At 44.5% G+C, this 21,664-nt stretch overlaps 1 protein-coding gene across 1 annotated transcript in view; it reads right to left on the minus strand.

Annotated features, from left to right (window-relative positions):
• LOC111952413 (nuclear receptor ROR-alpha A-like) overlaps positions 1-21,664 on the minus strand; it is a 271,983-nt gene that overhangs the window by 8,610 nt on the left and 241,709 nt on the right. Inside the window, 8 exon segments of the mRNA XM_023971046.2 lie at positions 1,304-1,414; positions 2,402-2,417; positions 2,419-2,510; positions 3,410-3,542; positions 5,114-5,235; positions 5,838-6,233; positions 7,914-8,055; positions 9,440-9,525. Of these exon segments, the coding sequence (XP_023826814.1) occupies positions 1,304-1,414; positions 2,402-2,417; positions 2,419-2,510; positions 3,410-3,542; positions 5,114-5,235; positions 5,838-6,233; positions 7,914-8,055; positions 9,440-9,525 (1,098 nt within the window).

Consider the following 21,664-nt stretch of genomic DNA (forward strand, 5'->3'; position numbering starts at 1 on the left):
TGGATCTAATGGTTCTCCGAGGGATGTTCAAAGTTTCTGATATTTTTTTTATAACCAGCATTCTGAGCGGTTGCATCACTGCCTGGTATGGCAACTGCTCGGCATTCGACCGTAAGGCGCTACAAAAGGTAGTGCGTACGGCTCAATACATCACTGGGGCCAACCAGGACCTCTATACTAGGCGGTGTCAGAGGAAGGCCCAAAWAATTGTCAAAGACTCCAGTCACCCAAGTCATAGACTGTTCTCTCTGCTACTGCATGGCACGCGGTACCAGACCACCAAGTCTAGGTCCAAAAGGCTCCTTAACAGCTTCTACTMCCAAGCCATAAGACTGCTGAGCAATTAATCAAATGGCTACTCGGGACTATTTACATTGACACCCCCCCTTGTTTTTACACTGCTGCTACTCGCTGTTCATTCTCTACTTTACCCCTACCTACATGTACAAATTACCTCAATTACCTCGACTAACCTGAATCCCCGCACATTGACTCGGTACCGGTATTCCCGGTATATAGCCTTGTTATTGTTATTTTATTGTGWTACATATTTACTAAATAAACGAAAGTAAAAAAAAGTATTTTCTTCAAACTGCATTGTTGGTTAAGGGCTTGTAAGTAAGTATTTCACGGTAAGATCTACACCTGTTGTATTCGGCACCCGTTGAAAAAMAACATTTTATTTTATTTTATATTGAGTTGCACCCACTTTTGCCCTCGTCGGGGCATGGGCTCTACAAGGTGTCGAATGCGTTCCACAGGGATGCTGGCCCATATTGACTCCAATGCTTCCCACAGTTGTGTCTAGTTGGTTGGATGTCTTTTGGGTGGTGGATCATTCTTGATGTACAAGGGAAACTGCGTTGCAGTTCTTGACACAAACCGGTTCGCCTGGCACCTACTACCATACCCCTTTCAAAGGCAATTAAGTMTTTCGCTCTGAATGGCACAATGTTTAAAAATCATTCTTTAACCTGTCTCCCCCCCTTCATCTACACTGATTTAAGTGGATTTAACAAACAAAAAGGGATCGTAACTTTCATCTGGATTCACCTGGTCAGTCTATGTCATGGAAAGAGCAGGTGTCCTTAATGTTTTGTCAACTCAGTGTATGTTGTACTCAGCAACACTCAGTAATCAGTTATACTGATTTCTAACTTCTGTGTCTAATTGAGGGACATGCTGGATGGATGGTGTTCAATGAAATGCTGTTTGGAGTAGTTTCAGGGCAAGACGGTACATAAGAGACCCTGCAGTGTGTATCTGCAAATCTGTAATTTCTTGTACTGCGAACGACACCTACCTGCAGACATCAACACGAACGCGGAGAACAGGGCGATCTCATCCTCAGACAGGTGCATAGAACACAAGTTCTTCCCAAACTCGAAGACGGAGCTGATCAAGTCGTCACAGCCTGCCACAGCAAAGGACACAGACACAGAGACAGAGGTTGGGATGAGGGTGAGGCAGACCAAAGAGCAAGTCACACTCTGATCTTTATTGGGAGAAGGCACACAGCAGAGAGGGAGTGCAGTGCACTGACAGCACAGGGGAGCGTCTGAGGCGAACAAGCAATGCTTTTACTGACTTTTCCCTCCCCGACTAGTCCCATTCTGGCAGTTGGGTGGAATTACGCAACCTGGAATGAGGTCACAAATGAGTCTTTTAGTTAGATCAATTATTGGGGATTGTGAGAGACAGGCTATGCCAGTGCAACTCTGGAGCCCCATCACTCTGCTGCCTCCCCTTCCGGCCCGAGCCTCTCCATTCTGGAGCACTGTCTGTCTGACTGACTGACTGAGAACACTGGAAGCTTGTTAGGAAGCCACATTCAAGACACTGAATAGCACAGCATTGTTCCTCTTCAGTCTTGCACACATGCACGACGTGCATGCACAACACACACACAGACAGCCGGTTTATGCATTCACACTATGCTTTCACACCGCTGCTAGGACACATTAATTCCTCCAAAGCATTTGGATGCACGGGAGAATGCACTGTAGAGAGTCTTAGTAATGTCATGGCATTCAAAAGCAAATGCTATTTGCTTCCACCTGAGATATTCTATGGCTGACTTTCAATGATGGTTTTGATATAACTCTCCAAAGGGCATTCAATCTGGCTTTATTTATTGCAGCCTAACAGGAGTTATTTGGAGCAGCAGTGATTCAGTAAGAACGTTATTCCGCCATATGTATCCACTGGGGAGAGGAGGAGCCAGGTGAGGCAAGGATGAGTTCTCAGTGTTAGCTTCCTGGCTCCATTACAACTTTGTCTGTTATAAAGCAATGCAAGCTTGTGCAAATAAGTGCTACACACACACAAGCTCACATTTGCAGACACACTTGCGCAAACACACGCACACACGTGCACAGCATTGGACACTTGCAGCACTTACCTAATGACTTAAACAACCATCGGCCCAGCATACTTTCCATCGAAATAGACTGTGTTGTTTTGAGAGTCGAAGGCACGGCACATTCTCACAAACACAACCTCCAAAGAGCCTGCAGAGGAGACAGAAATACCATAATGCTAAATCTGGGTTCTTCTCTTCCACAGATCCAGTTAGAGTTGCCAGTCTTGCATCACTATATGCAATATTTGATTGTTTTTCCTCCTTCATTTGTGTGTTATACCCCTGATTCCTTTTAAACAGAAACCCATGACATAAAAGACTGGAACGAGTAATAACATTACACTTATATACTGAAAATTGTAACCCCAATAAAAAAGGATAGTGAAACACAATGCTGTATATGGCTCTGCTGTGTGGGACTGGATTGGAGGGTAAAAGAGGTGTAATAGAAAACATTACTGCACTTTATGAGATGGCACTGGTTTAAAATGCCACGTTAGACAATAATTCTCTGTCACCATTTCCTTATTAATATTGGCAATGCTAATGCAAATAAAAACMCAGGGAAAACTGAGATATATACCCATGGGAGCCGGATGGGTTTGTTTATTTCTTTGTGTACGTATGTGTGTGTGTTTTTGTTTGTGTGCATTGAGAAGCTATTAGTTTGGGCAGATATCATCAACGGCAGAGCAGAGAGAGGAGGCAGCCTTCATGATAGCTTGTGTCTCAGCTCAGCAACACTGTAGTCCCTTTAATGCCTATACGCCTGAATACTGTTATTCTGTAATGAGCAGAGAGACAGAGACATAGAGGGACAGAGACACAGAAGGAAAGAGACACAGATGAGCTGTGGAACAGAGGGACAGAGGAACAGAGGGAGAAAGCAAGCAGGGTGGAGCCTCCTGGCTCTGTGACACACACAGTCAGTATGTGAGGGAGGCTTTGTATAGTCAGGTCAGCTATGCCCTTGTGACAACGCCTGAGGGGGGTGAAGGGGGATGTGGGAGAGAGACGGCAGTGGGCCGTGTTGACGGGCTGTCATACCTGCTTTCAGAAGCACTATCTGATCGTTCTGACACAGCTCCATGAAGCCATCGATGCGCTTGGCAAACTCCACCACGTACTGGATGGCCTCTGTGATTTTGATAGCACACAGCTGCCACATGACCTCCCGGGGCTAGGGGGAATGAGAGAGAAAAGGCTTATCTGGTGTAGAAAAGGATGGGATGGAATTAACTAGTTGGGTCGTTCCACAAAATGACTCCCTTTTGGGTAGTGTAACTTGAAGAGCACATGTTTAACGTAATAAAAAAACATGTTGTTTTCCCATCTTAAGAGGTTAAATAAAATAAATGACTATAGTTAGTGCCTATTGAGTGTCAAATAAAGGGGAATGGAAGCTTGTTGTGTGTAACAGGGAGGTGCAATTGAACGCTTCAAAAAATATTTTCAATTGTTAAAACATTTCTAGCCTGTCTATCTATGGGTAACAGGTTTGACGTGTTCTTTTTTATTTTAACCTTTGTTTAACTAGGCTAGTCAATTCTTATTTACAATGATGGCCTACCGGGGAACAGTGGGTTAACTGCCTTGCTCAGGGCCCGGGGAACAGTGGGTTAACTGCCTTGTTCTGCTCGAACCGCTCCGTTTTCCACCACAAAATGTCAAAAAAGAGTAGAACCAGCTCACCTGYTTTTACACTATGATTTGACTATCAGATCTTCAATGTTTATTTTGAAAAAATACTGTATTTAAAAAGGAATAGTTGTACAAGAGTTCAGTTCACATACTGTAACAGGGTTGACCTTAAAATGAGGGACAGATTTTTTGCACCTTAAAATGTATCACTAATCACATGAAATAAATAATCTTCAGAAAGGACTTTGTCAAACCAACAAAATACAATGATGGTGAAAACGTGGAGAAATGTTTGGGATAATCTTCCTAGAAGTCACAGAAGGCGCACAGAGGGAAATGTCAAAATGCTGAATTTTGGCATTTAGCAAGTCTTCATTCATATGAAAAACCTGATTTATTGAATTTTCCATATGGTCTATATTAAAGGGCACTTTGTTTAAAATAACGGGCATTTAAAATTCAATATGAGTGCACGATTTCTACTTAATATACCTGTATATACACTGAGTGTACAAAACATTAAGAACACCTTCCTAATATTGAGCTGCATCCCCCTTCCAAGGTGTTGAAAGCATTACACAGGGATGCTGGCCCATGTTGACTCCAATGCTTTCCACAATTGTGTAAAGTTGGCTGGATGTCCTTGGTGGATCATTCTTGATACACACAGGAAATTGATGAGTGTGAAAAACCCAGCAGCTTTGCAGTTCTTGACACAAACCGGTGTGCCTGGCACCTCCTACCATACCCAGTTCAAAGTAACTTAAATCTTTTGTCTTGCCCATTCACTCTCTGAATGGCACACATACACAATCCATGTCTCAATTGTCTCAAGGCTTCAAAAGTATTATTTAACCTGTTTCTTCCCCTTAATCTACATTAAATAAAGTGGCTTTAACAGTTGACATCAATAAGGGATCATAGCTTTCACCTGGTCAGTCTATGTTATGGAAAGAGCAGGTGTTCCTAATGTTTTGTATACTCAAAGGGATGCAAAAGGGAGTCATTTTGTGGAATGGCCCAGGAGTTGTGTTGTGTTGTGTTGGCAGAACAGTGAGTACTGGTAATATGGTCGTGATACTGGTGATGGAAGGTGGAAGTTTACCATACCTTGGTCTGGTAGCTCTCCATCTCCTCCTGCAGGAAGGCCTGCCAGGTCATCTGCTGCAGCTCCTCTCTCAGGTACTGACACGTCTCCATGTGGGACTTGGAGATGTTCTGGGCCAGGTGCTCTGCAACACAACCACATAGCACAGCACAGCACATCAGAACAGTGTCAGACCTGAATGCTGCTCACAGGGAATGGGAAGACATCACAGATGAACTACACCATAGAAAAATACAATTTATTTACTGAGCTTTCAACTAGGAGGAGGAGAGTCTGGGCTTTTTTTTGACTGGGAAGAGGCTTGTTGACATTTCCTCTTACTGCCTCCAGGAAGCTCCCAGCTGAAGCTTCAGCCAAACCCAATCTAGCTGTGACCCAAACAGAGGGGGAGGTGGGGCAGTCAGCCGCACAATATTACTCATTGAAACAAAGGTCACATTTGCTCAGAGAGAAATATTGAGTATAAAAATGTAAATGGTTTTGAAAACACATCTGTTAAAAGGAGTTCCAAGGCACAGGGGAGCCTAAAAAAATGATTTCCCCAGATGAGTGCCCTGCTGGATCCTGATTGGCCCTAATTAATGGAAACTAATTACAAAAAAGAGGCTATTTTAATGAGTGTTGGAGATGAGTCTCCAACCTCCTGCTATTTTAAGAAACCTTTGTGTCGTTTGCCCCACGGTTGAGTTGTTCTCCCCCCTCCTCCCGTCTCCCCCTGCTCCTCACCTAGCTCAGCCATGGACACGGTGGGGGATGTCTCTCCGTTGGTAAAGGAGCAGTAGGGGAAGAAGCCTGAGCCGGGGGCGAAGTCGCAGATGGGCTCAGGCTTGATGCCATTGATGTCCAGGCCGGACTGGTCAGGGGAGGGCTGGATGTCCAGGTAGAAGCTGCTGACTGCTGAGTCGGGCTTGCTGCCGTCAGGGGTGTGGCTGTCCATGTAGCCACTGAGGTCATCGTGGAGCTCTGTGAGGCCATTGGCCGAGAGGCCGTAGGTAGGCGTGAGTGGCTCTGCCTCACCGGGCTGCTGCTGGTGGTCACGCTGCGCCTGCTGCAGCCGGTGTTTCTGCACCTCCGCATACAGGCTGTCCCGCTGCTTCTTCGACATGCGCCCAAACTTTACCGCTGTAGGGAGAGAAAGAGGGAGAGAGCAGACACTCCTTTACTACTGAAACTGACATAACACTGGCCTGTGTCTCAAGTTTAGCCTGTCTATAACAGGTAAGGAGATGTATGTGTTTCAGTGGATATTAGCGAAACCTTAAACACTAACATCTTTATTGCATAAAAACTCCAACTCCACCAAGGGAGCAACCTACAGTAAGCCCGAATTAGTCACAGCTTACGGGCCAACTCATACCCATTTCAGACAGAAGATTTCTGTAACCTGTAAAAAATATTTCAAACAGCCCCTTATTTACAATTTTCTTGCAGGTATACCCTTTTCAGACATATCAGTGGGTAACTGGCAAATTGGGAGTGGTGGGGGGTGTTCAAATCAAATGTTATTGGTCACATACACATGGTTAGCAGATGTTATTGCAAGTGTAGCGAAATGCTTGTGCTTCTAGTTCCGACAGTGTAGCAATATCTAACAAGTAACATCTAACAATTCCACAACAAATACCTAATACACACAAATCTAAGTAAAGGAATAAGAATATATGAATATAAATATATGGATGAGAAATGTCAGAGCGGCATAGGCTAAGATGCAATAGATAGTATAGAATACAGTATATACATATGAGATGAGTAATGCAAGATATGTAAACATTATTAAAGTGACATTATTAAATTGACTAGTGTTCCATTTATTAAAGTGGCGAATGATTTCAAGTCTGTACTGTATGTACTGTAGGTAGCAGCCTCTCTGTGCTAGTGATGTTAAACCATTGGGGGCGTTTTGCATTTCAAATTAGAGAGGTGTTAAACAATGGTCCTGCAGACTAAACAGAGCTGGTCATGAGAGTGAGCCCCCCCTCTCAGACAGTGTTCTGGGGACTGGCAGAGTGTCAGATGGCCCATGTGTGTGTGGACAGAGTGGAAGTGAGTGGAGCAGAGCAGAGGGGAGCGCGGTGCTGTGTGAAGGATGGAGTAACCTTGACCTGTCCTGATAGCATGTCTGTGGTCTGTGTGTGTCTTTTGCTGCCAACTTACCCCACAGCCATGCCAGTTACTAGTGGAATGTACACAGTCAATGACGTCTGTCTTGACCAGAGTTTCCCAGACTCTGACCTGGGCCCCCCTGGTTGCACATTTAGATTTTTGCCCATTGCATACACAGCTGATTCAAATAATCAAAGCTAGAATATGAGCTGGTTATTTGAATCAGCTGTGTAGTGCTGGGAAGAAGAAAAAACGTGCACCCAGTTTGGGAAACCCTGGTCTAGACCATAATTCTCTACTCTGACCCCCCTCCTCCCCCATAGACACTCACCTGTGTGTTCCCATCCCCCCGCCTCACCTGCACCAGTCCAGCACTAATGACACCTCCTAACAACCCTCTATTCATCAGACCTACTTTCTGTCACACCTGCCAACTTACCCCCACGGCCACGCCAATTACTAGTGGAACGTACACAGGCAGCGACATCACTGACGTTTGTCTAGACCACCATTTCCTACTCTAACCACATTAAGAGTGGTGTCCTTTATGATATAACAATCTGTTACATCTATCGGTAATTCAGTCAGAGCATAATCCAGTTGTTCTACTTGTCTATAATGTTCTATTCACTTTCATGGGTTGTCCTGCCTTAGAAGCATGCCTGTCCCCTCCTGTCGAGTAGACGCTGTACGTACCGTCCCGTGACATGCCCACTGCCAGACACTTCTGCAGCCGGCAGTGCTGGCAGCGGTTGCGGCTGGTGCGGTCGATCAGGCAGTTCTTCTGACGGGGGCATGAGTAGGCCGCATTGCTCTGTTGACTCCTCCTGAAGAAGCCCTAAGACCGGAGAGAGGGAGGGGGAGACCGCACTGATTATAATATTAACCACAGTGGCCCTGCTATATCCAATGACTGATTGGCTTTTATTMCTGTAAACATAAAAGGATCTTGTGTTTCACTGGGTACTTATTGAGAGTGATGAAGCTGACAATATTCATCACTATGGAGGGTACTATCGCTAAAATAAATGTACAAGAATACTGCCATGCCATTGCTTTGCAGGCTATTGTGTTCTAGTGTCAGTTGTATAAAGCGCTATGTTGTTTTATTGAAGGGGTGGTGTGTTTTAACAATGTGTACTGCAGGGGGTGGTGTGTTTGGCTATGATCGTAATGGTAGGCAGTATCTTTCTATAGTCTGGGTTATTAGTGTTGATTAACAGGGCTCCAACATGTGCGGCGCTAAAGGATGGCACACAGGATGGCACACGCACCCCGATTGGATTCCTCATCCTTTGACTTAATGAATTGATTCCGGCACATCATTAACATGCCCCACTCCACTGCTCCATACACATATGTCTTAATTAGCTGCTCATTGGCTGTTTAATTACAAGAAAACAGCTGACAGCTGCCAAGTTGCTTCATAATGGCAGCCATTACGGGAGCCAGGCTAGAACTGCTGGTGACAAGCAGCACTCTTTAATAATGCTGTGATTTATGGTCCAAACTCTTGTACTCGCACATATCATTAAATGCCTCTCTGCCTGGAGTAATTAGCAATCATTAAAGATACATTTCAGCAGCTTATTCTTCAGCGTTTTGTTTCTCCCGGCAGCTAGCTCCTGTCTGAGGGAGAGAGAGTTGAGGCGCTCTGAGGAGCAGCTGAAAGAGCCCCTGTCTCTCTGTAACACAGGAGGAGAACAGCAAAGGTGCTGCTGCCTGTCAGAGGAATACTAATGACTCGCCTGGTGACAAGCACAGGATCAAGAATACACTAGAAGCACAAGATACATTCCCCTCAACGTGAATGCCTGGTGTATTTGAAACAGTACAAAAGCTAGCTTCAATAAAAGCGGCATACAGCCAACAATACGTTATAATTCAAAGAACTTCTTCTTTTGATGATTTTATTTCAAGAAAAACAAGCTGCAGCAGAAGGAGAAACACTGAAGCAGCATGTCCCTGGGAAGGGAGGCAGTACAAGGCAGAGGAGTCACTTTGTCCTGCTAATAGTGAGGCTCTGTGATGTACTCTGTGTGGCTTGACCATTTTAATGACGATGCTCTCTGTGTGTTTACATTTTATAGTCTCTCGCAAGATTGTTTAAAAAGTTAGACAACATGTTCAATGGTATTTCTTTGTAAGTTTCTTCACTTTTTCTGCTTCCTGTCTCTCTCCTTTCCCCCTAACACCCACATGTTCGTTCTCTGGGAGCTTACCTTACAGCCTTCACATGTTATCACACCGTAATGGATGCCTGATGATTTGTCTCCACAGATCTTGCAGGGAATTATTTCGATTTGAGCTGGAGAGAAAAAAATATATATCAACATTTTGCTGTCACAAGTTACAGAACAACACCTTCACCTTGGATACATGCTGATACATGAAAGAGCACTGTGCTTGAAAAATATCTCATCCATTTGCTTTGAATCCTCACTTCTACACAACACAACGAGTCGTGCATGAAGGAGGCCATTTTAAGTCTTCACTGAGCCACGTGCCAACCACTGTAAACAAAGTGTCAATTTATATTGCAGGCACAAATTACATAAGGAAAAGTCACAGCGACCCACAAACCCCATTCCACTACACAGTGGCAATCCTAGCCCTATTGAATGACAGACTATTATTCTCCAGTGGAAAACATGACTTTGAAACCCGCCAAACCCAAGCAGTAAGCCCAGATTAAATCCAGTATGGCCACAAAAATGATAACATTCCTATTGGGCTGGTGAGTAGCTATATGAGGCCCAAAGAGGTGGTTGGAAGGGAAGGGGATGGAGGCTGTTGGTTGAAACAGTAGTCAAGTGCAGTAGAGTTCAGTGGGGGTGACAGTGTTCCACTGCTGACAGGCCTGTGTGTGATTTAGCGGGCACAGAGGACACAGGCATGTGGGGGCAGGTCTCATCCATCCTGGTCTCCTGTACAGGAGCAGAGCAGCACGCCACAGGGCAGCAGGACACAGAACACCCAGCCTGTGCTATACAGCTCTCATGCTTTATCACTGCGGCCTCTGACGCCACGTCTCTCTCTGCCTCGACACTAGATCTGTATCTATAATGCCAGCATCTCAGGCTGCCACCGCTACAGCACTCCGTAGCACCAGACAAACTAAGCTATCTGATCTACACGGAGGAAAGATTACAGTTGGATTCCTTCTCTATAGTGGCTCCCTACAACTGCACAGATAGCCAATCAAAGCACAGAGCACTATCAAACCGCCTTCTCTTACTTGTGCTGAAAATGTATCATTTTACTCTTCATGAGCCATTCCAACCAGTGCGTGCTATGACAAAGTAGTCTCTCCACTAGCTTTAAACACCAGGCCTAGTCCTCTTCTAGAGCGGTCTGTCTTTCAGGCCAGGGTAGACTGAAGCTCTGTATTACCTTCACATCCAATCCCTTTAAATTAATTTGATCACATCAAATGGGCCTTCACTGAGGCTCCATCCAGAGGACTCAGAGCCCATTTCATCAGCTGCCTGGGAGCGTCTGTTGTGTCATGTGGATAATGTCAGTGTCCCTGAGGCATGCCCAGAGGATGGCCGCTGATCCACTAACCCTGTACCACTTTACACACACAGTCCCTCCATTCAGGAATCTCTGTGAGCCTGCTCTCTTATCACTGGTAGAGTCAACCAGACCTCGCCCCTAGAAGCAGAATTAGCCTACATTTCAGTCAAATTAACAAAGAGAGCAGTGGCACACGCACTAGTCAGTTCTCATATGGAAAGCACCTAGATGGCTGTGTATCCTGCGTTACAATGGAGGCTAATGCACCTAGTCTGCCTAGATTAGAGGGAAAACGAACCAGGAGCCAGATTTTGACAGGCTCGCTGAGAGGGTTACTTTATAATTAATCATTATGAATGTCTGCATTGTGTCGAGTCGGTTGTTGTTTTGGTTATCTCTGTATGAACACTGGCATTAAGGGCAGTGCACTCCATTGTTTGTTTTTGTGTTCTCCCTGCATGAGCATTTGAGGTGCAGTGTGTTGCGAATTTTCAGCCTCATTACTTACATAATAAGTGAAGCGTGCAGTAATTAAAGGCCCAATGCAGCCATTTTTATATCAATACCAAATCATTTCTGGGTAACAAGCAAAAAAAAAAAATTCTCAAGCAAGAATTTTGCTAGGAATGTCTGGGAGTGTTTTAAGTGAAGAAGGGAAAACTTAAAACTAACGGTTATTGGCAGATTGGTTTGGAACTATCTTTGTTATTGGTCTATTAATTAATTTACCACTTGGTGATGTCACCAGGCAAGACGCCAATGAAAACAGGCTTTTTAGAAGGTCCTGTGTAGATAGTTGCTGGTTGAAAATACAATCAGGAAATAACACTGATCACATTTTATCACACTTTTACAGACTTAGTTTCATTAGCTGTTGTACAATATGATACAAAACACAGTAAAACAGAATCTTGACTACAATGGGCCTTTAAAACTTGCTGGGATGGTGGTGGAGAAACAGGGCTGTGTTGACGGGCCCTGGCCATTGGGTGGCAGTGCAGGGCTGTCACTATGACTGTGTCTATAGCTGCCTCCTGTCCACTGAGGCCAGTTCCAAGCTCCCAGCTCCCAGCCCCCTCTCTTGCCCACATGCTCCAGGCTCTGAGTTCCTCCAGGCTTAGGCTGCTGCTCGTTTCCCCTACCCCCCCCCCCCCCCCCTAGCTGTGAGAAGAAGCAGGGCTTGCTGGATGCTCGCTCAGGCCTGACAGAGACTGTGCCACATCAGGTGAAGGCAGAGGGAGTGGAAACGGCGGTGCGCTGGGCTAGGCTGGGCACACACACAGATGAGGATAGCTCACAAAGCCATATCTGCAGCAGCGAGGACCTGAGTGCACAAAGCCTCACCAGCTAACACCCTCTACTCCACTACTACACAAACCTCTGAATGCTCGGTGCACTCAACAGTAAAAAAGGGTTTGTCTCCAGTCTGACTAGGAGAGGCTTTGTGGTTTGCTATGTAAAAAAAGAACCCAATCTAAATCTATGGTCATTTTAATGGTGAAATAAGCAGTTTTCTGGTAGAGATACATTAAGAATAAATACAGAATAATGACATCAAATAAGCCATTAAGTCACCTATGCCATCAGTTCAAGTCAATATTTGGGTATAACTGAGCAAGCTGCCCTGATGAATGGCTGATCCTGGGGCTCCCAGTCAGACTATACTTCAAATAGTGTGAGTGGTTTAAAATGAATTCCCGCAGGGGGCGATGGTCAAACAGAAAGGCACTGTGCCTAAGTACTTCAGATCTGGGAGTCAATATCTATTGACACGAGCTGTGGTGTTAACTGCCTCTCCGTGTGAGGCAGACAGCTGCTGGCTCTGTGTCTGGGCTTGACCAGCGCTGCTCACTGCTGCTGAACCCATTCACCGTGCCTGCCTGTCTCTCTGCCTGCCTGTCTGCCTGCCTGCCTAACCTGTCTGCCTCTCTGCCTGCCTATCTGTCTCCCTGCCTGCCTGTCTCCATGCCTGCCTGTCTCCCTGCCTGCCTGTCTTCCTGCCTGCCTGTCTTCCTGCCTGCCTATCACCCCTGTCTCCCTGCCATGTTCCCTCACTGCCTCTGCCTCTGCCTCTGCCTGCCTCTCTGCCTGCCTGCCAGGCAGCCCTGCCGCCTGCTTAGGACATCAAAGCCAGGCACAGTGAGACGGGCAGTCATGCTAAAGCCCATCTCAGCAGCCTCCCATTACTCACAACACTGTGAGATGGCCTCCACACACAGGCCACATCAAAGAGAAGGGGGACCTGCTGAGGCACACAGATAATGTACTGTGAATCCTACCGCAGCATTCACGCCGTCACAAAATACCCATCCACAGAAAGAATGAAAAAGGTAATGACTAAGATCCTCGGTGGAGGATAAAACCCTGGTGTGGCTGGCTTTGGATTTCACAATGGATAGAGCATGGTGAGAGGACTGTGTAGTAGCCTAGCCTCATGTTGTATTGAAGTCCAGCTCCTCATAGGGCACAGCTTGTTAGAGGGGCTCTGTCTGTGTTCGTCGCTGTGCAGTTCAAGGACACTGATTCACATCACATAAAGGCCCTTTGGAGACTGAGGATGACGTGTCACTCAGAGCACATGTACAATTGAAGCCCCCTCTGTGTCCCCCTCTGCCCTTCAATGTGTACCAAACAGCCCTGAGATCAAAGCCCACATGAAGAGAACACTGCACTTATTAAAGCCCAGAAAATGAACAGAAAATCGTTTACAAAAAGAAAACAAAGGTTTTGCCTTACCCATGCTAACTGCTCCCCGGGACTCTGTCATAGCGTACTGCGTTCTGTAACTAGCGCTTTAGCGCTGACATAAGCACCACAAAGACAGTTGTTGTCAGAGTGAGCATTTTCCCCTGCGCCTCTCAAATATGCTATAGCTTCATTTGTACCTGGAGAGCATAATTTAGGAGCGAGGAAAAGTGTGGTGTTGACTAAATATATTGAAGATATATCAATTATTAAAGGTTGATCCTTTAATGGTGAATATTGGATGTGAATTCTTAATGCTACATTACAACTCATTGGAGACAAGGTTTTTCTTTTCAGAATGGGATTCTTCATATCCCCCAGATCTAATTCTAGCAAGGCATTTTTTGTCAGAACAAAAAATGATATTCTGTAAAAATTKTATAGCGCAGGAATGTGCAGCAGTGCAAATATTGACATACAAATCACTACAGCGGCTCTATCTCCTAGTTATTCCCACTGCAAGCTCAGATTTTCCTCAACCACTGGACTACTGTACTGACATAACCTGCAGAAGATTATCCCTTACATTACAGTCACAAACTGAGGCTGACAGCTATTAGATCACTGGACTACTACACCTACTACAAGGGTGCCATGTCCCCTTACGTAGAGTAATAAAATATATACCATATCTCTGAGTGATGGAAGACCTCATAGAGTAAGGAGTACTGTCTTCATCTGCCGTTTCATTGGACACAACATCTGTGGTGTGTATTCTAACATTACTAAATGGATAATTAATTTGAAGTGTATATGTGTGGTATATGTAAGAGCCTCTTACCAAGAGGCAGAAAATGTAAGACTGCAGCTATAGTGATGGGAATGTTGGGGGTGTGAGTGTGTGTTGACAGCTGTCAGTGACCAAATGACGCAAGCCAGTGGGCTCATATTGGAGATTATGTAAGTGATTGGACAGCGATTCTGGGCCTTTGTACAGAGCAGCATTATGGGCAGATTAACAATGGCTCTCCATTCCAACAAACAGGGACAAAACAGTTTAATCAAATTCTCTACTAAACATTTCACAACACAACAACAACAAGGCAAATGTTGAAAACGAACACATGACTACACACAGGGCTACAATACAGGAGTCTGATAGTATAATCTCTTACTAGATACAGTTCACACAGGAAAAATACCATTCGTACGGTCAGTGGAYTAGCTGGCAAGTGCTCAGCAAGCAACATTTTTATACAATACTTTCCCCCCATTTTGACTGCTAGATTAATTTCCCCCTTTGCCAGTGGAGATCAGCTGTAGTTTGAATAACATAGTCTATGCTAAATTGAAACCCATGATAGTCAGACAGACAGCATAACAAGAGCTAGAATCAGATCCTGCCTCTTTTCATCTGCCAAGGCACTGCTGTCATGTTGTAGTCTAACAGAACAGAATGAGCGCTTTTTTTATTCCCAATTGCACAGCAGAAGAAAGGTTATTTGAATGTCAGTGGCAAAGGACAGCAGTGGTACAGAGCACAGACAGAATAGTATAAATGTGTTATTTGTTTGGGGATTTGGCTTATTACTATGAGGCTGTCCTCATGACATTTCTACTCCAGTGTAGCTCAGAGATACCACACTCAGATATTCACCTGCAAAGGAAAATCCTGTATCATCATTTTAAACCGCCTCCGTCCATTCAACAGACAAACCAGCTGAAGTCATCAACAATGTTGATACCATGAGGACTAGAAGAGAGTCCTCTTTTTGATGTCTCTATGCTAATTCCTCTTTATCAACTGCCAGCCTAAGCTATGATTCCCCCATCACTCGAGACCAGCAGCCATATTTGAAGCGATATTCTAGTTTCAGTGGTTCAGTGGAACAGCTCTGAGCTTCCCTATTATTCCTGCATAGCACTGCAAACAGAAATGAATTTGCTAAAACCCAGGTCTGGACGATAGCCCTGGGCTGCTTTTGGGATGAACTCATGCGTGTRTCTCTGTGTTTGTTTGTGTGTGAGGCCATTCATATTTCAACACTGCCAAACTTGAGATGCCTGTACAACACAGCAGCATTTCTCTGCCTCTGTTTTTACTTGACTGCCTTATTGAAATGCATTCTGACACCCTCAATGCAGGGAGCAGGAGAAAGGAAGAGTCATTTGGTCTCATTTATGTGTTGTTATGGCAAAAATGTACGAGCTTCCTGACTGGGAGTCTGTGTGTTGCTCTCTTGGGAAAACAACAAAAGGGTTTACAGAGAAGACGAGCCTGCGAAGGGGAGCATGTGTGGCTCCCCCCCTCCTCTGTTCAGTGACAGGTGAAGGAAGCTGTGCCCCGGTACGCCCCCTCTCTGTCTGTCACTGTGTATCTGGGTCCCAGTCCCAGAGGAGGACATGGACAGGAGGGAGAGAGGCACACTGCATGCTCGGCTCTGATGCCACAACACAGTCAATCTGGAGACTGCTGCACTCACTTATGCATTCATTCTGATTCTGCCTGCTCTGCTCCTTATCCCAGTAAGTCATAGTAAGGTGAGCAGCAAACATTCAACATTTAAATGGAATGAAATGGAATTCAATTAATTGTTTACATGCTTTTATAACACACTACATGTACTTAAAATTATCTGATCTAACACCGATTGTAAAGTTTTGTTGTTGTTTTTTCTTGGCAGATACACACTGAAGCATGGCACCGGACTTGAGCGGAACTCAAAATCACTGAGGCTGAAATCACAGAGGACCAGCTGATTGACTGCTTCAGGAGCCGTCGGTTCGGAAGCTGTTTAAATTCAGAGCTATGGAGGGGGGACGTCTCCTCTCCTATTTCTGAACCTTCGCTGGCCACTTTAGCTGAGAAGGCTGTGGTTAAAGACTTGATTGAGACTTGTCATTGGCAAAGTGCCTTAGACCCTTTTAAGACTAGAGGGCATCTCGAGACATTCTCGAAAGGTATCAGAAAAAAATCCAGAGAATACACCTTTTACTGTGATGTAAAGCTGTGAAAAGCACACGTCTCGCACGCTACCTCAGGAGGTCGCGGGCGAGCCTTCTTCGAGAGTCACCCCCCTCCGAGCATTGCAGTGTCAATAGAAATAGAATTGTCTCATTGAGCCAAATGATCTACAGTAAAATACTTAATAGCAGAGCAATGTTTTTTTAAATAGCTGAAATATATAGGTGTTTTCCTTATTATTAGAAACTTGTTTTATTGAGATTTTACCTGAAATTGTAGGAACAGCCTGTTACATTCTGAAATTGTCACAGTACCTTTAAGAAAAGTAATCTCAACTGTAGATTATTTTGCTTGGCTGTGCAGAGCCACCATCCTGAGGCAAAAAGCAGCAGGAGTTAGCTGTGTATTGTCAGCTAATTTAATTTGTATGGACGAGAAAATAAACCCTTTAATTGCTTGCACATGCTTGTGAATTGTTGCATTATTCAAGAGTGTAATATGTCTTAGAAGAAAAGTTGCTGGTATTGTTGAATAGTTTGTAGCTAGCTACTATGAGTGAAGGCTAGGGCCATTCCTTTCAGAAAAGTCAGGGAACTTGCAGGTGCCTTGGTGGAAGAAGTCAAGGGGTCTGAATACTTTCTGAAGGCACTGTAAAGAATGAAACCTTCTATACATCCAGTGCAATTACACAGAGAAACCTTTACATAACAATAAAGAGGCTTGTTTCATTGAACAGGGGAATTCACCACTGCCACACGGTACCACTTCCTTTTTCCTTTAATTGCTGCATTAGTATGCATTTCTGTAAGAAGCTTGACTGCTGCTGGGCTTTATTTAATGTGATCCTTACTATAAGACTATTCTTCACAGAGAGATGTAAAGTTATGTACGACAACATGCAGCAGACTGACATCGAGACAACGTCCTGTGGGTGTTACGTGTGTGGTAATAATGTGGCTCATTTGTATGTTACATCTACGAGAAACATGTGTGTGGTACTGAACCTGTGTGTGTGTGTGTGTGTGTGTGTGTGTGTGTGTGTGTGTGTGTGTGTGTGTGTGTGTGTGTGTGTGTGTGTGTGTGTGTGTGTGTGTGTGTGTGTGTGTGTGTGTGTGTGTGTGTGTGTGTGTGTGTGTGTGTGTGTGTGTGTGTGTGTGTGTGTGTGTGTGTGTGTGTGTGTGTGTGTGTAGGGGTAATGCGCCTAAGTCCCATCCACTGGGACCTGCCCATGGCAGACGGTGTGTGAGAGGCAACTGATGCCCAGGGGTCAGTGGGTCAGGGGCACAGAGCCAGAAAACACATGGAGAACAGGCAGGAAAAATAGTTCAGCTGACAGTAATTGTCCCTCTGTGCTCTCCTTAGGAAAACATGTTTCCACACACTGACTTACTTCCACAGACTAGCCCCAGACACCAATCATCAGCTTGATTTGTGCCGTCCAACAGGGAAGCTCCACATGAGTCAGAAGCCAATTGCGGCGAGCTTTAAACCACTCCAGCCGACGCTTGGCATGGCGGATGGTGATCTTATGCTTGTGTACGGCTGCTCGGCCATGGACATCCATTTCATGAAGCTTCCTACGAACAGTTCTTGTGCTGAACAGTTCTTGTGCTGACGTTGCTTCCAGAGGAAGTTTGGAACTCGGTAGTGAATGTTGCAACCGAGGACAGACAATTTTTACGCAYTCAAAGTAGCCATACTTTGCCATGATGACAGCTTTGCACACTCTTGGCATTCTCTCAACCAGCTTMAACTGGAATGCTTTTCCAACTGTTTTGAAGGAGTTCCCACATATGCTGAGCACTTGTTGGCTGCTTGGCCTCTGCGGTCCAAATCATCCCAAACCATCTCAATTGGGTTGAGGTTGTGTGATTGTGGAGGCCAGGTCATGTGATGCAGCACTCCATCACTCTCCTTCTTGGTCAAATAAACCTTACACAGCCTGGAGGTGTGTTGGGTCATTGTCCTGTTGAAATACAAATGATAGTCCCACTAAGCACAAACCAGATGGGATGGCGTATTGCCGCAGAATGCTGTGGTAGCCATGTTGTTTAAGTGTGCCTTGAATTCTAAATAAATTACAGACAATGTCACCAGCAAAGCACCCCCACACCATCACACCTCCTCCTCCTTGCGTCACAGTGGGAACCACACATGCGGAGATCATCCGTTCACCTTGTTCATCAAAAATTGTGAATATCTCACCACGGGTTAATGAGAAGGGTGTGCTTGAAAGGATGCACATAACTCTGCAATGTTGGGTTGTATTGGAGAGAGTCTCAGTCTTAAATCATTTTCCACACACAGTCTGTGCCTATGTTTAGATTTCATGCTAGTGAGGGCTGAGAATCTACTCTCACATAGGTACGTGGTTGCAAAGGGCATCAGTGTCTAACAGCKCGATTTTCCAAGGCAAGAAACTCTGAGCGCAGCCCTATCCAGAAATCTGGCAGTGGCTTCTGATTAAATTATATTTTCACAGAACCTCTTGTTGTAATTTCGATGAGGCTCTCTTGTTCAGATATTCGTAAGTGTAGTGGAGGCAGGGCATGAAAGGGATAACGAATCCAGTTGTTTGTGTCGTCCGTTTCGAGAAAGTACCTGCGTAATTGCGCACCCAGCTTACTCGGGTGCTTTGCTATATCACATTTGATATTGTCCATAAGATTGAGTTCATTTGCACACAAAAAAATWACRTTTGGAAAAATAACGTTCCCAAGGTAAACGGACTATTTCTCAGGTCCAGATGCTAGAATATGCATATAATTGACAGATTAGGATAGAAAACACTCKAAAGTTTCCAAAACTGTCAAAATATTGTCTGTGAGTATAACAGAACTGATTTTGCAGGCGAAAACCTGAGGAAATCCAACCCGGACGTGCCTTTTATTTGGAAAAATCCCTGTTCCGTTGCCTGCCCCTCCTCCATTTAAAAGGGTATCAACCAGTTTCCTTTCCCAATGGCTTCCTCAGGCTGTGACCAGGCTTTAGACATAGTTTCAAGCTTTTATTTTGAAAAATTAGCGAGATTTTTCAAAACGCGTCAGGTGTCCTTTGATTAGTTCCTGCGCGCGAGAGATGTAGCTCGACATTTTCTTTCTCTGTAGTATTGAATAGGTTACCGTCCGGTTGAAATATTATCGATTATGTATGTTAAAAACAACCTGAGGATTGATTATAAAAAACGTTTGACATGTTTCTACAAACATTACGGATACTTTTGGGAATTTTCGTCTGCCTTTCAGGACCGGAACGAGCCTGTGGTTTTCTGAACATAACGCGCAAACCAAATGGCGGTTTCTGGTTATAAAACTAATCTTTATCGAACAAAAATAACATTTATTGTGTAACTGGGAGTCTCGTGAGTGCAAACATCCGAAGATTATCAAAGGTAAGCGATTAATTGTATTGCTTTTCTGACTTTCGTGACCAAGCTAATTTGGGGCTAGCTGTTCTTACTGTTTTGTCTAGTGATTGATAAACTCACAAACACTTGGATTGCTTTCGCTGTAAAGCATATTTTCAAAATCTGACACGGTAGGTTGATTAACAACAAGCTAAGCTGTGTTTTGGTATATTTCACTTGTGATTTCATGATTATAAATATTTTTKTATTTTTTATTTTATTTGGCGCTCTGCAATTCAGCGGTTGTTTAYGAAAATGATCCCGCTAAAGGGATCCGTGCGGCAAGAAGTTAATGCAGACAGAAAAGAGCTCCAACTTCTTAATCATAGCCTAAATTTTGTCCCACACATTAAATATAGTTGCGGAGWGTCCCTGTAATCCTAGATTCAGATCATTCAGTCGAGAAAAAACATCACCCAGATAGGCCAGTCGTGTGAGAAACTCGTCATCATGCAAGCGGTCAGACAAGTGAAAATGATGGTCAGTAAAGAAAACTTTAAGTTCGTCTCTCAATAAAAAAAAAAGTGTCAATACTTTCCCCCTTGATAACCAGCGCACTTCTGTATGTTGTAAAAGCATTACATGGTCGCTGCCCATATCATTGCATAAAGCAGAAAATACACGATAGTTCAGGGGCCTTGCTTTAACAAAGTTAACCATTTGCACTGTGGTGTCCAAAACATCTTTCAAGCTGTCAGGCATTCCCTTGGCAGCAAGAGCCTCTTGGTGGATGTTGCAGTGCACCCAAGTGGCGTCGGGAGCAACTGCTTGCACGCAGTTACCACTCCACTATGTCTCCCTGTAATGGCTTTTGCACCATCAGTACAGATACCAACACATCTTGACCACCAAAGTCCATTTGATGTCACAAAGCTGTCCAGTACTTTAAAAATATCCTCTCCTGTTGTCCTGGTTTCCAGTGGTTTGCAGAAGAGGATGTCTTCCTTAATTAACCCCCCATAAACATAACGGACATATACCAGGAGCTGTGCCAGGCCCGACACGTCTGTTGACTCATCCAGCTGTAATGCATATAATTCACTGAGTTGTATGCGAAGCAGAAATTGTTTCAAAACATCTCCGGCCATGTCACTGATGCGTCATGAAACAGTGTTGTTTGATAAAGGCATTGTCTGTTTTTTTGGGGCCTTTTCCCCCAGAATTGTCCTAGCCATATCCACGGCAGCAGGAAGAATTAAGTCCTCCACAATAGTATGGGGCTTGCTTGTCCTAGCCACTTGGTAGCTCACCATATAAGATGCTTCTAGCCCCTTCTTATTAATGGTATCTGTTGCTTTTATACATRTCTTACTACTCGAAAGTCGTCTTCATTCTCACTCAAAAAACTCCTGTGGCTTATTTTTCAAATTGTCATGTTTCGTCTCTAAATGTCTGCACAAGAGTGAAGTTTTCCTGCGAGAGAGTAACGGCTAATGTGATTGGATGTTAATTATTTGACTAGGCTACCTTTATTTGACATTGTGTTGTTATTTCGCTGAACACTAGATGTTTTTTTTTGTAAAGAAATCACATTTTTATTTGGGGTACCCCCAGTACCCCAGTTTGGGAATACCTGCATCAGACAAAAGGACAGATTTTCACCGGTCTAATGCCCATTGCTCGTGTTTCTTGGCCCAAGCAAGTCTCTTCTCATTATTGGTGTCCTTTAGTAGTGCTTTCTTTGCAGCAATTTGACCATGAAGGCCTGATTCACGCAGTCTCCTCTGAACAGTTGATGTTGAGATTAGAGGTTGACCGATTAATCGGAATGGCTGATTAATTAGGGCCGACTTCAAGTTTTCATAACAATCGGTAATCTGCATTTTTGGACACCGATCATGGCCGATTACATTGCACTCCACGAGGAGACTG

Source organism: Salvelinus sp. IW2-2015, linkage group LG26 (assembly GCF_002910315.2).
Source record: "Salvelinus sp. IW2-2015 linkage group LG26, ASM291031v2, whole genome shotgun sequence".
Taxonomy (NCBI): Eukaryota; Metazoa; Chordata; class Actinopteri; order Salmoniformes; family Salmonidae; genus Salvelinus; species Salvelinus sp. IW2-2015.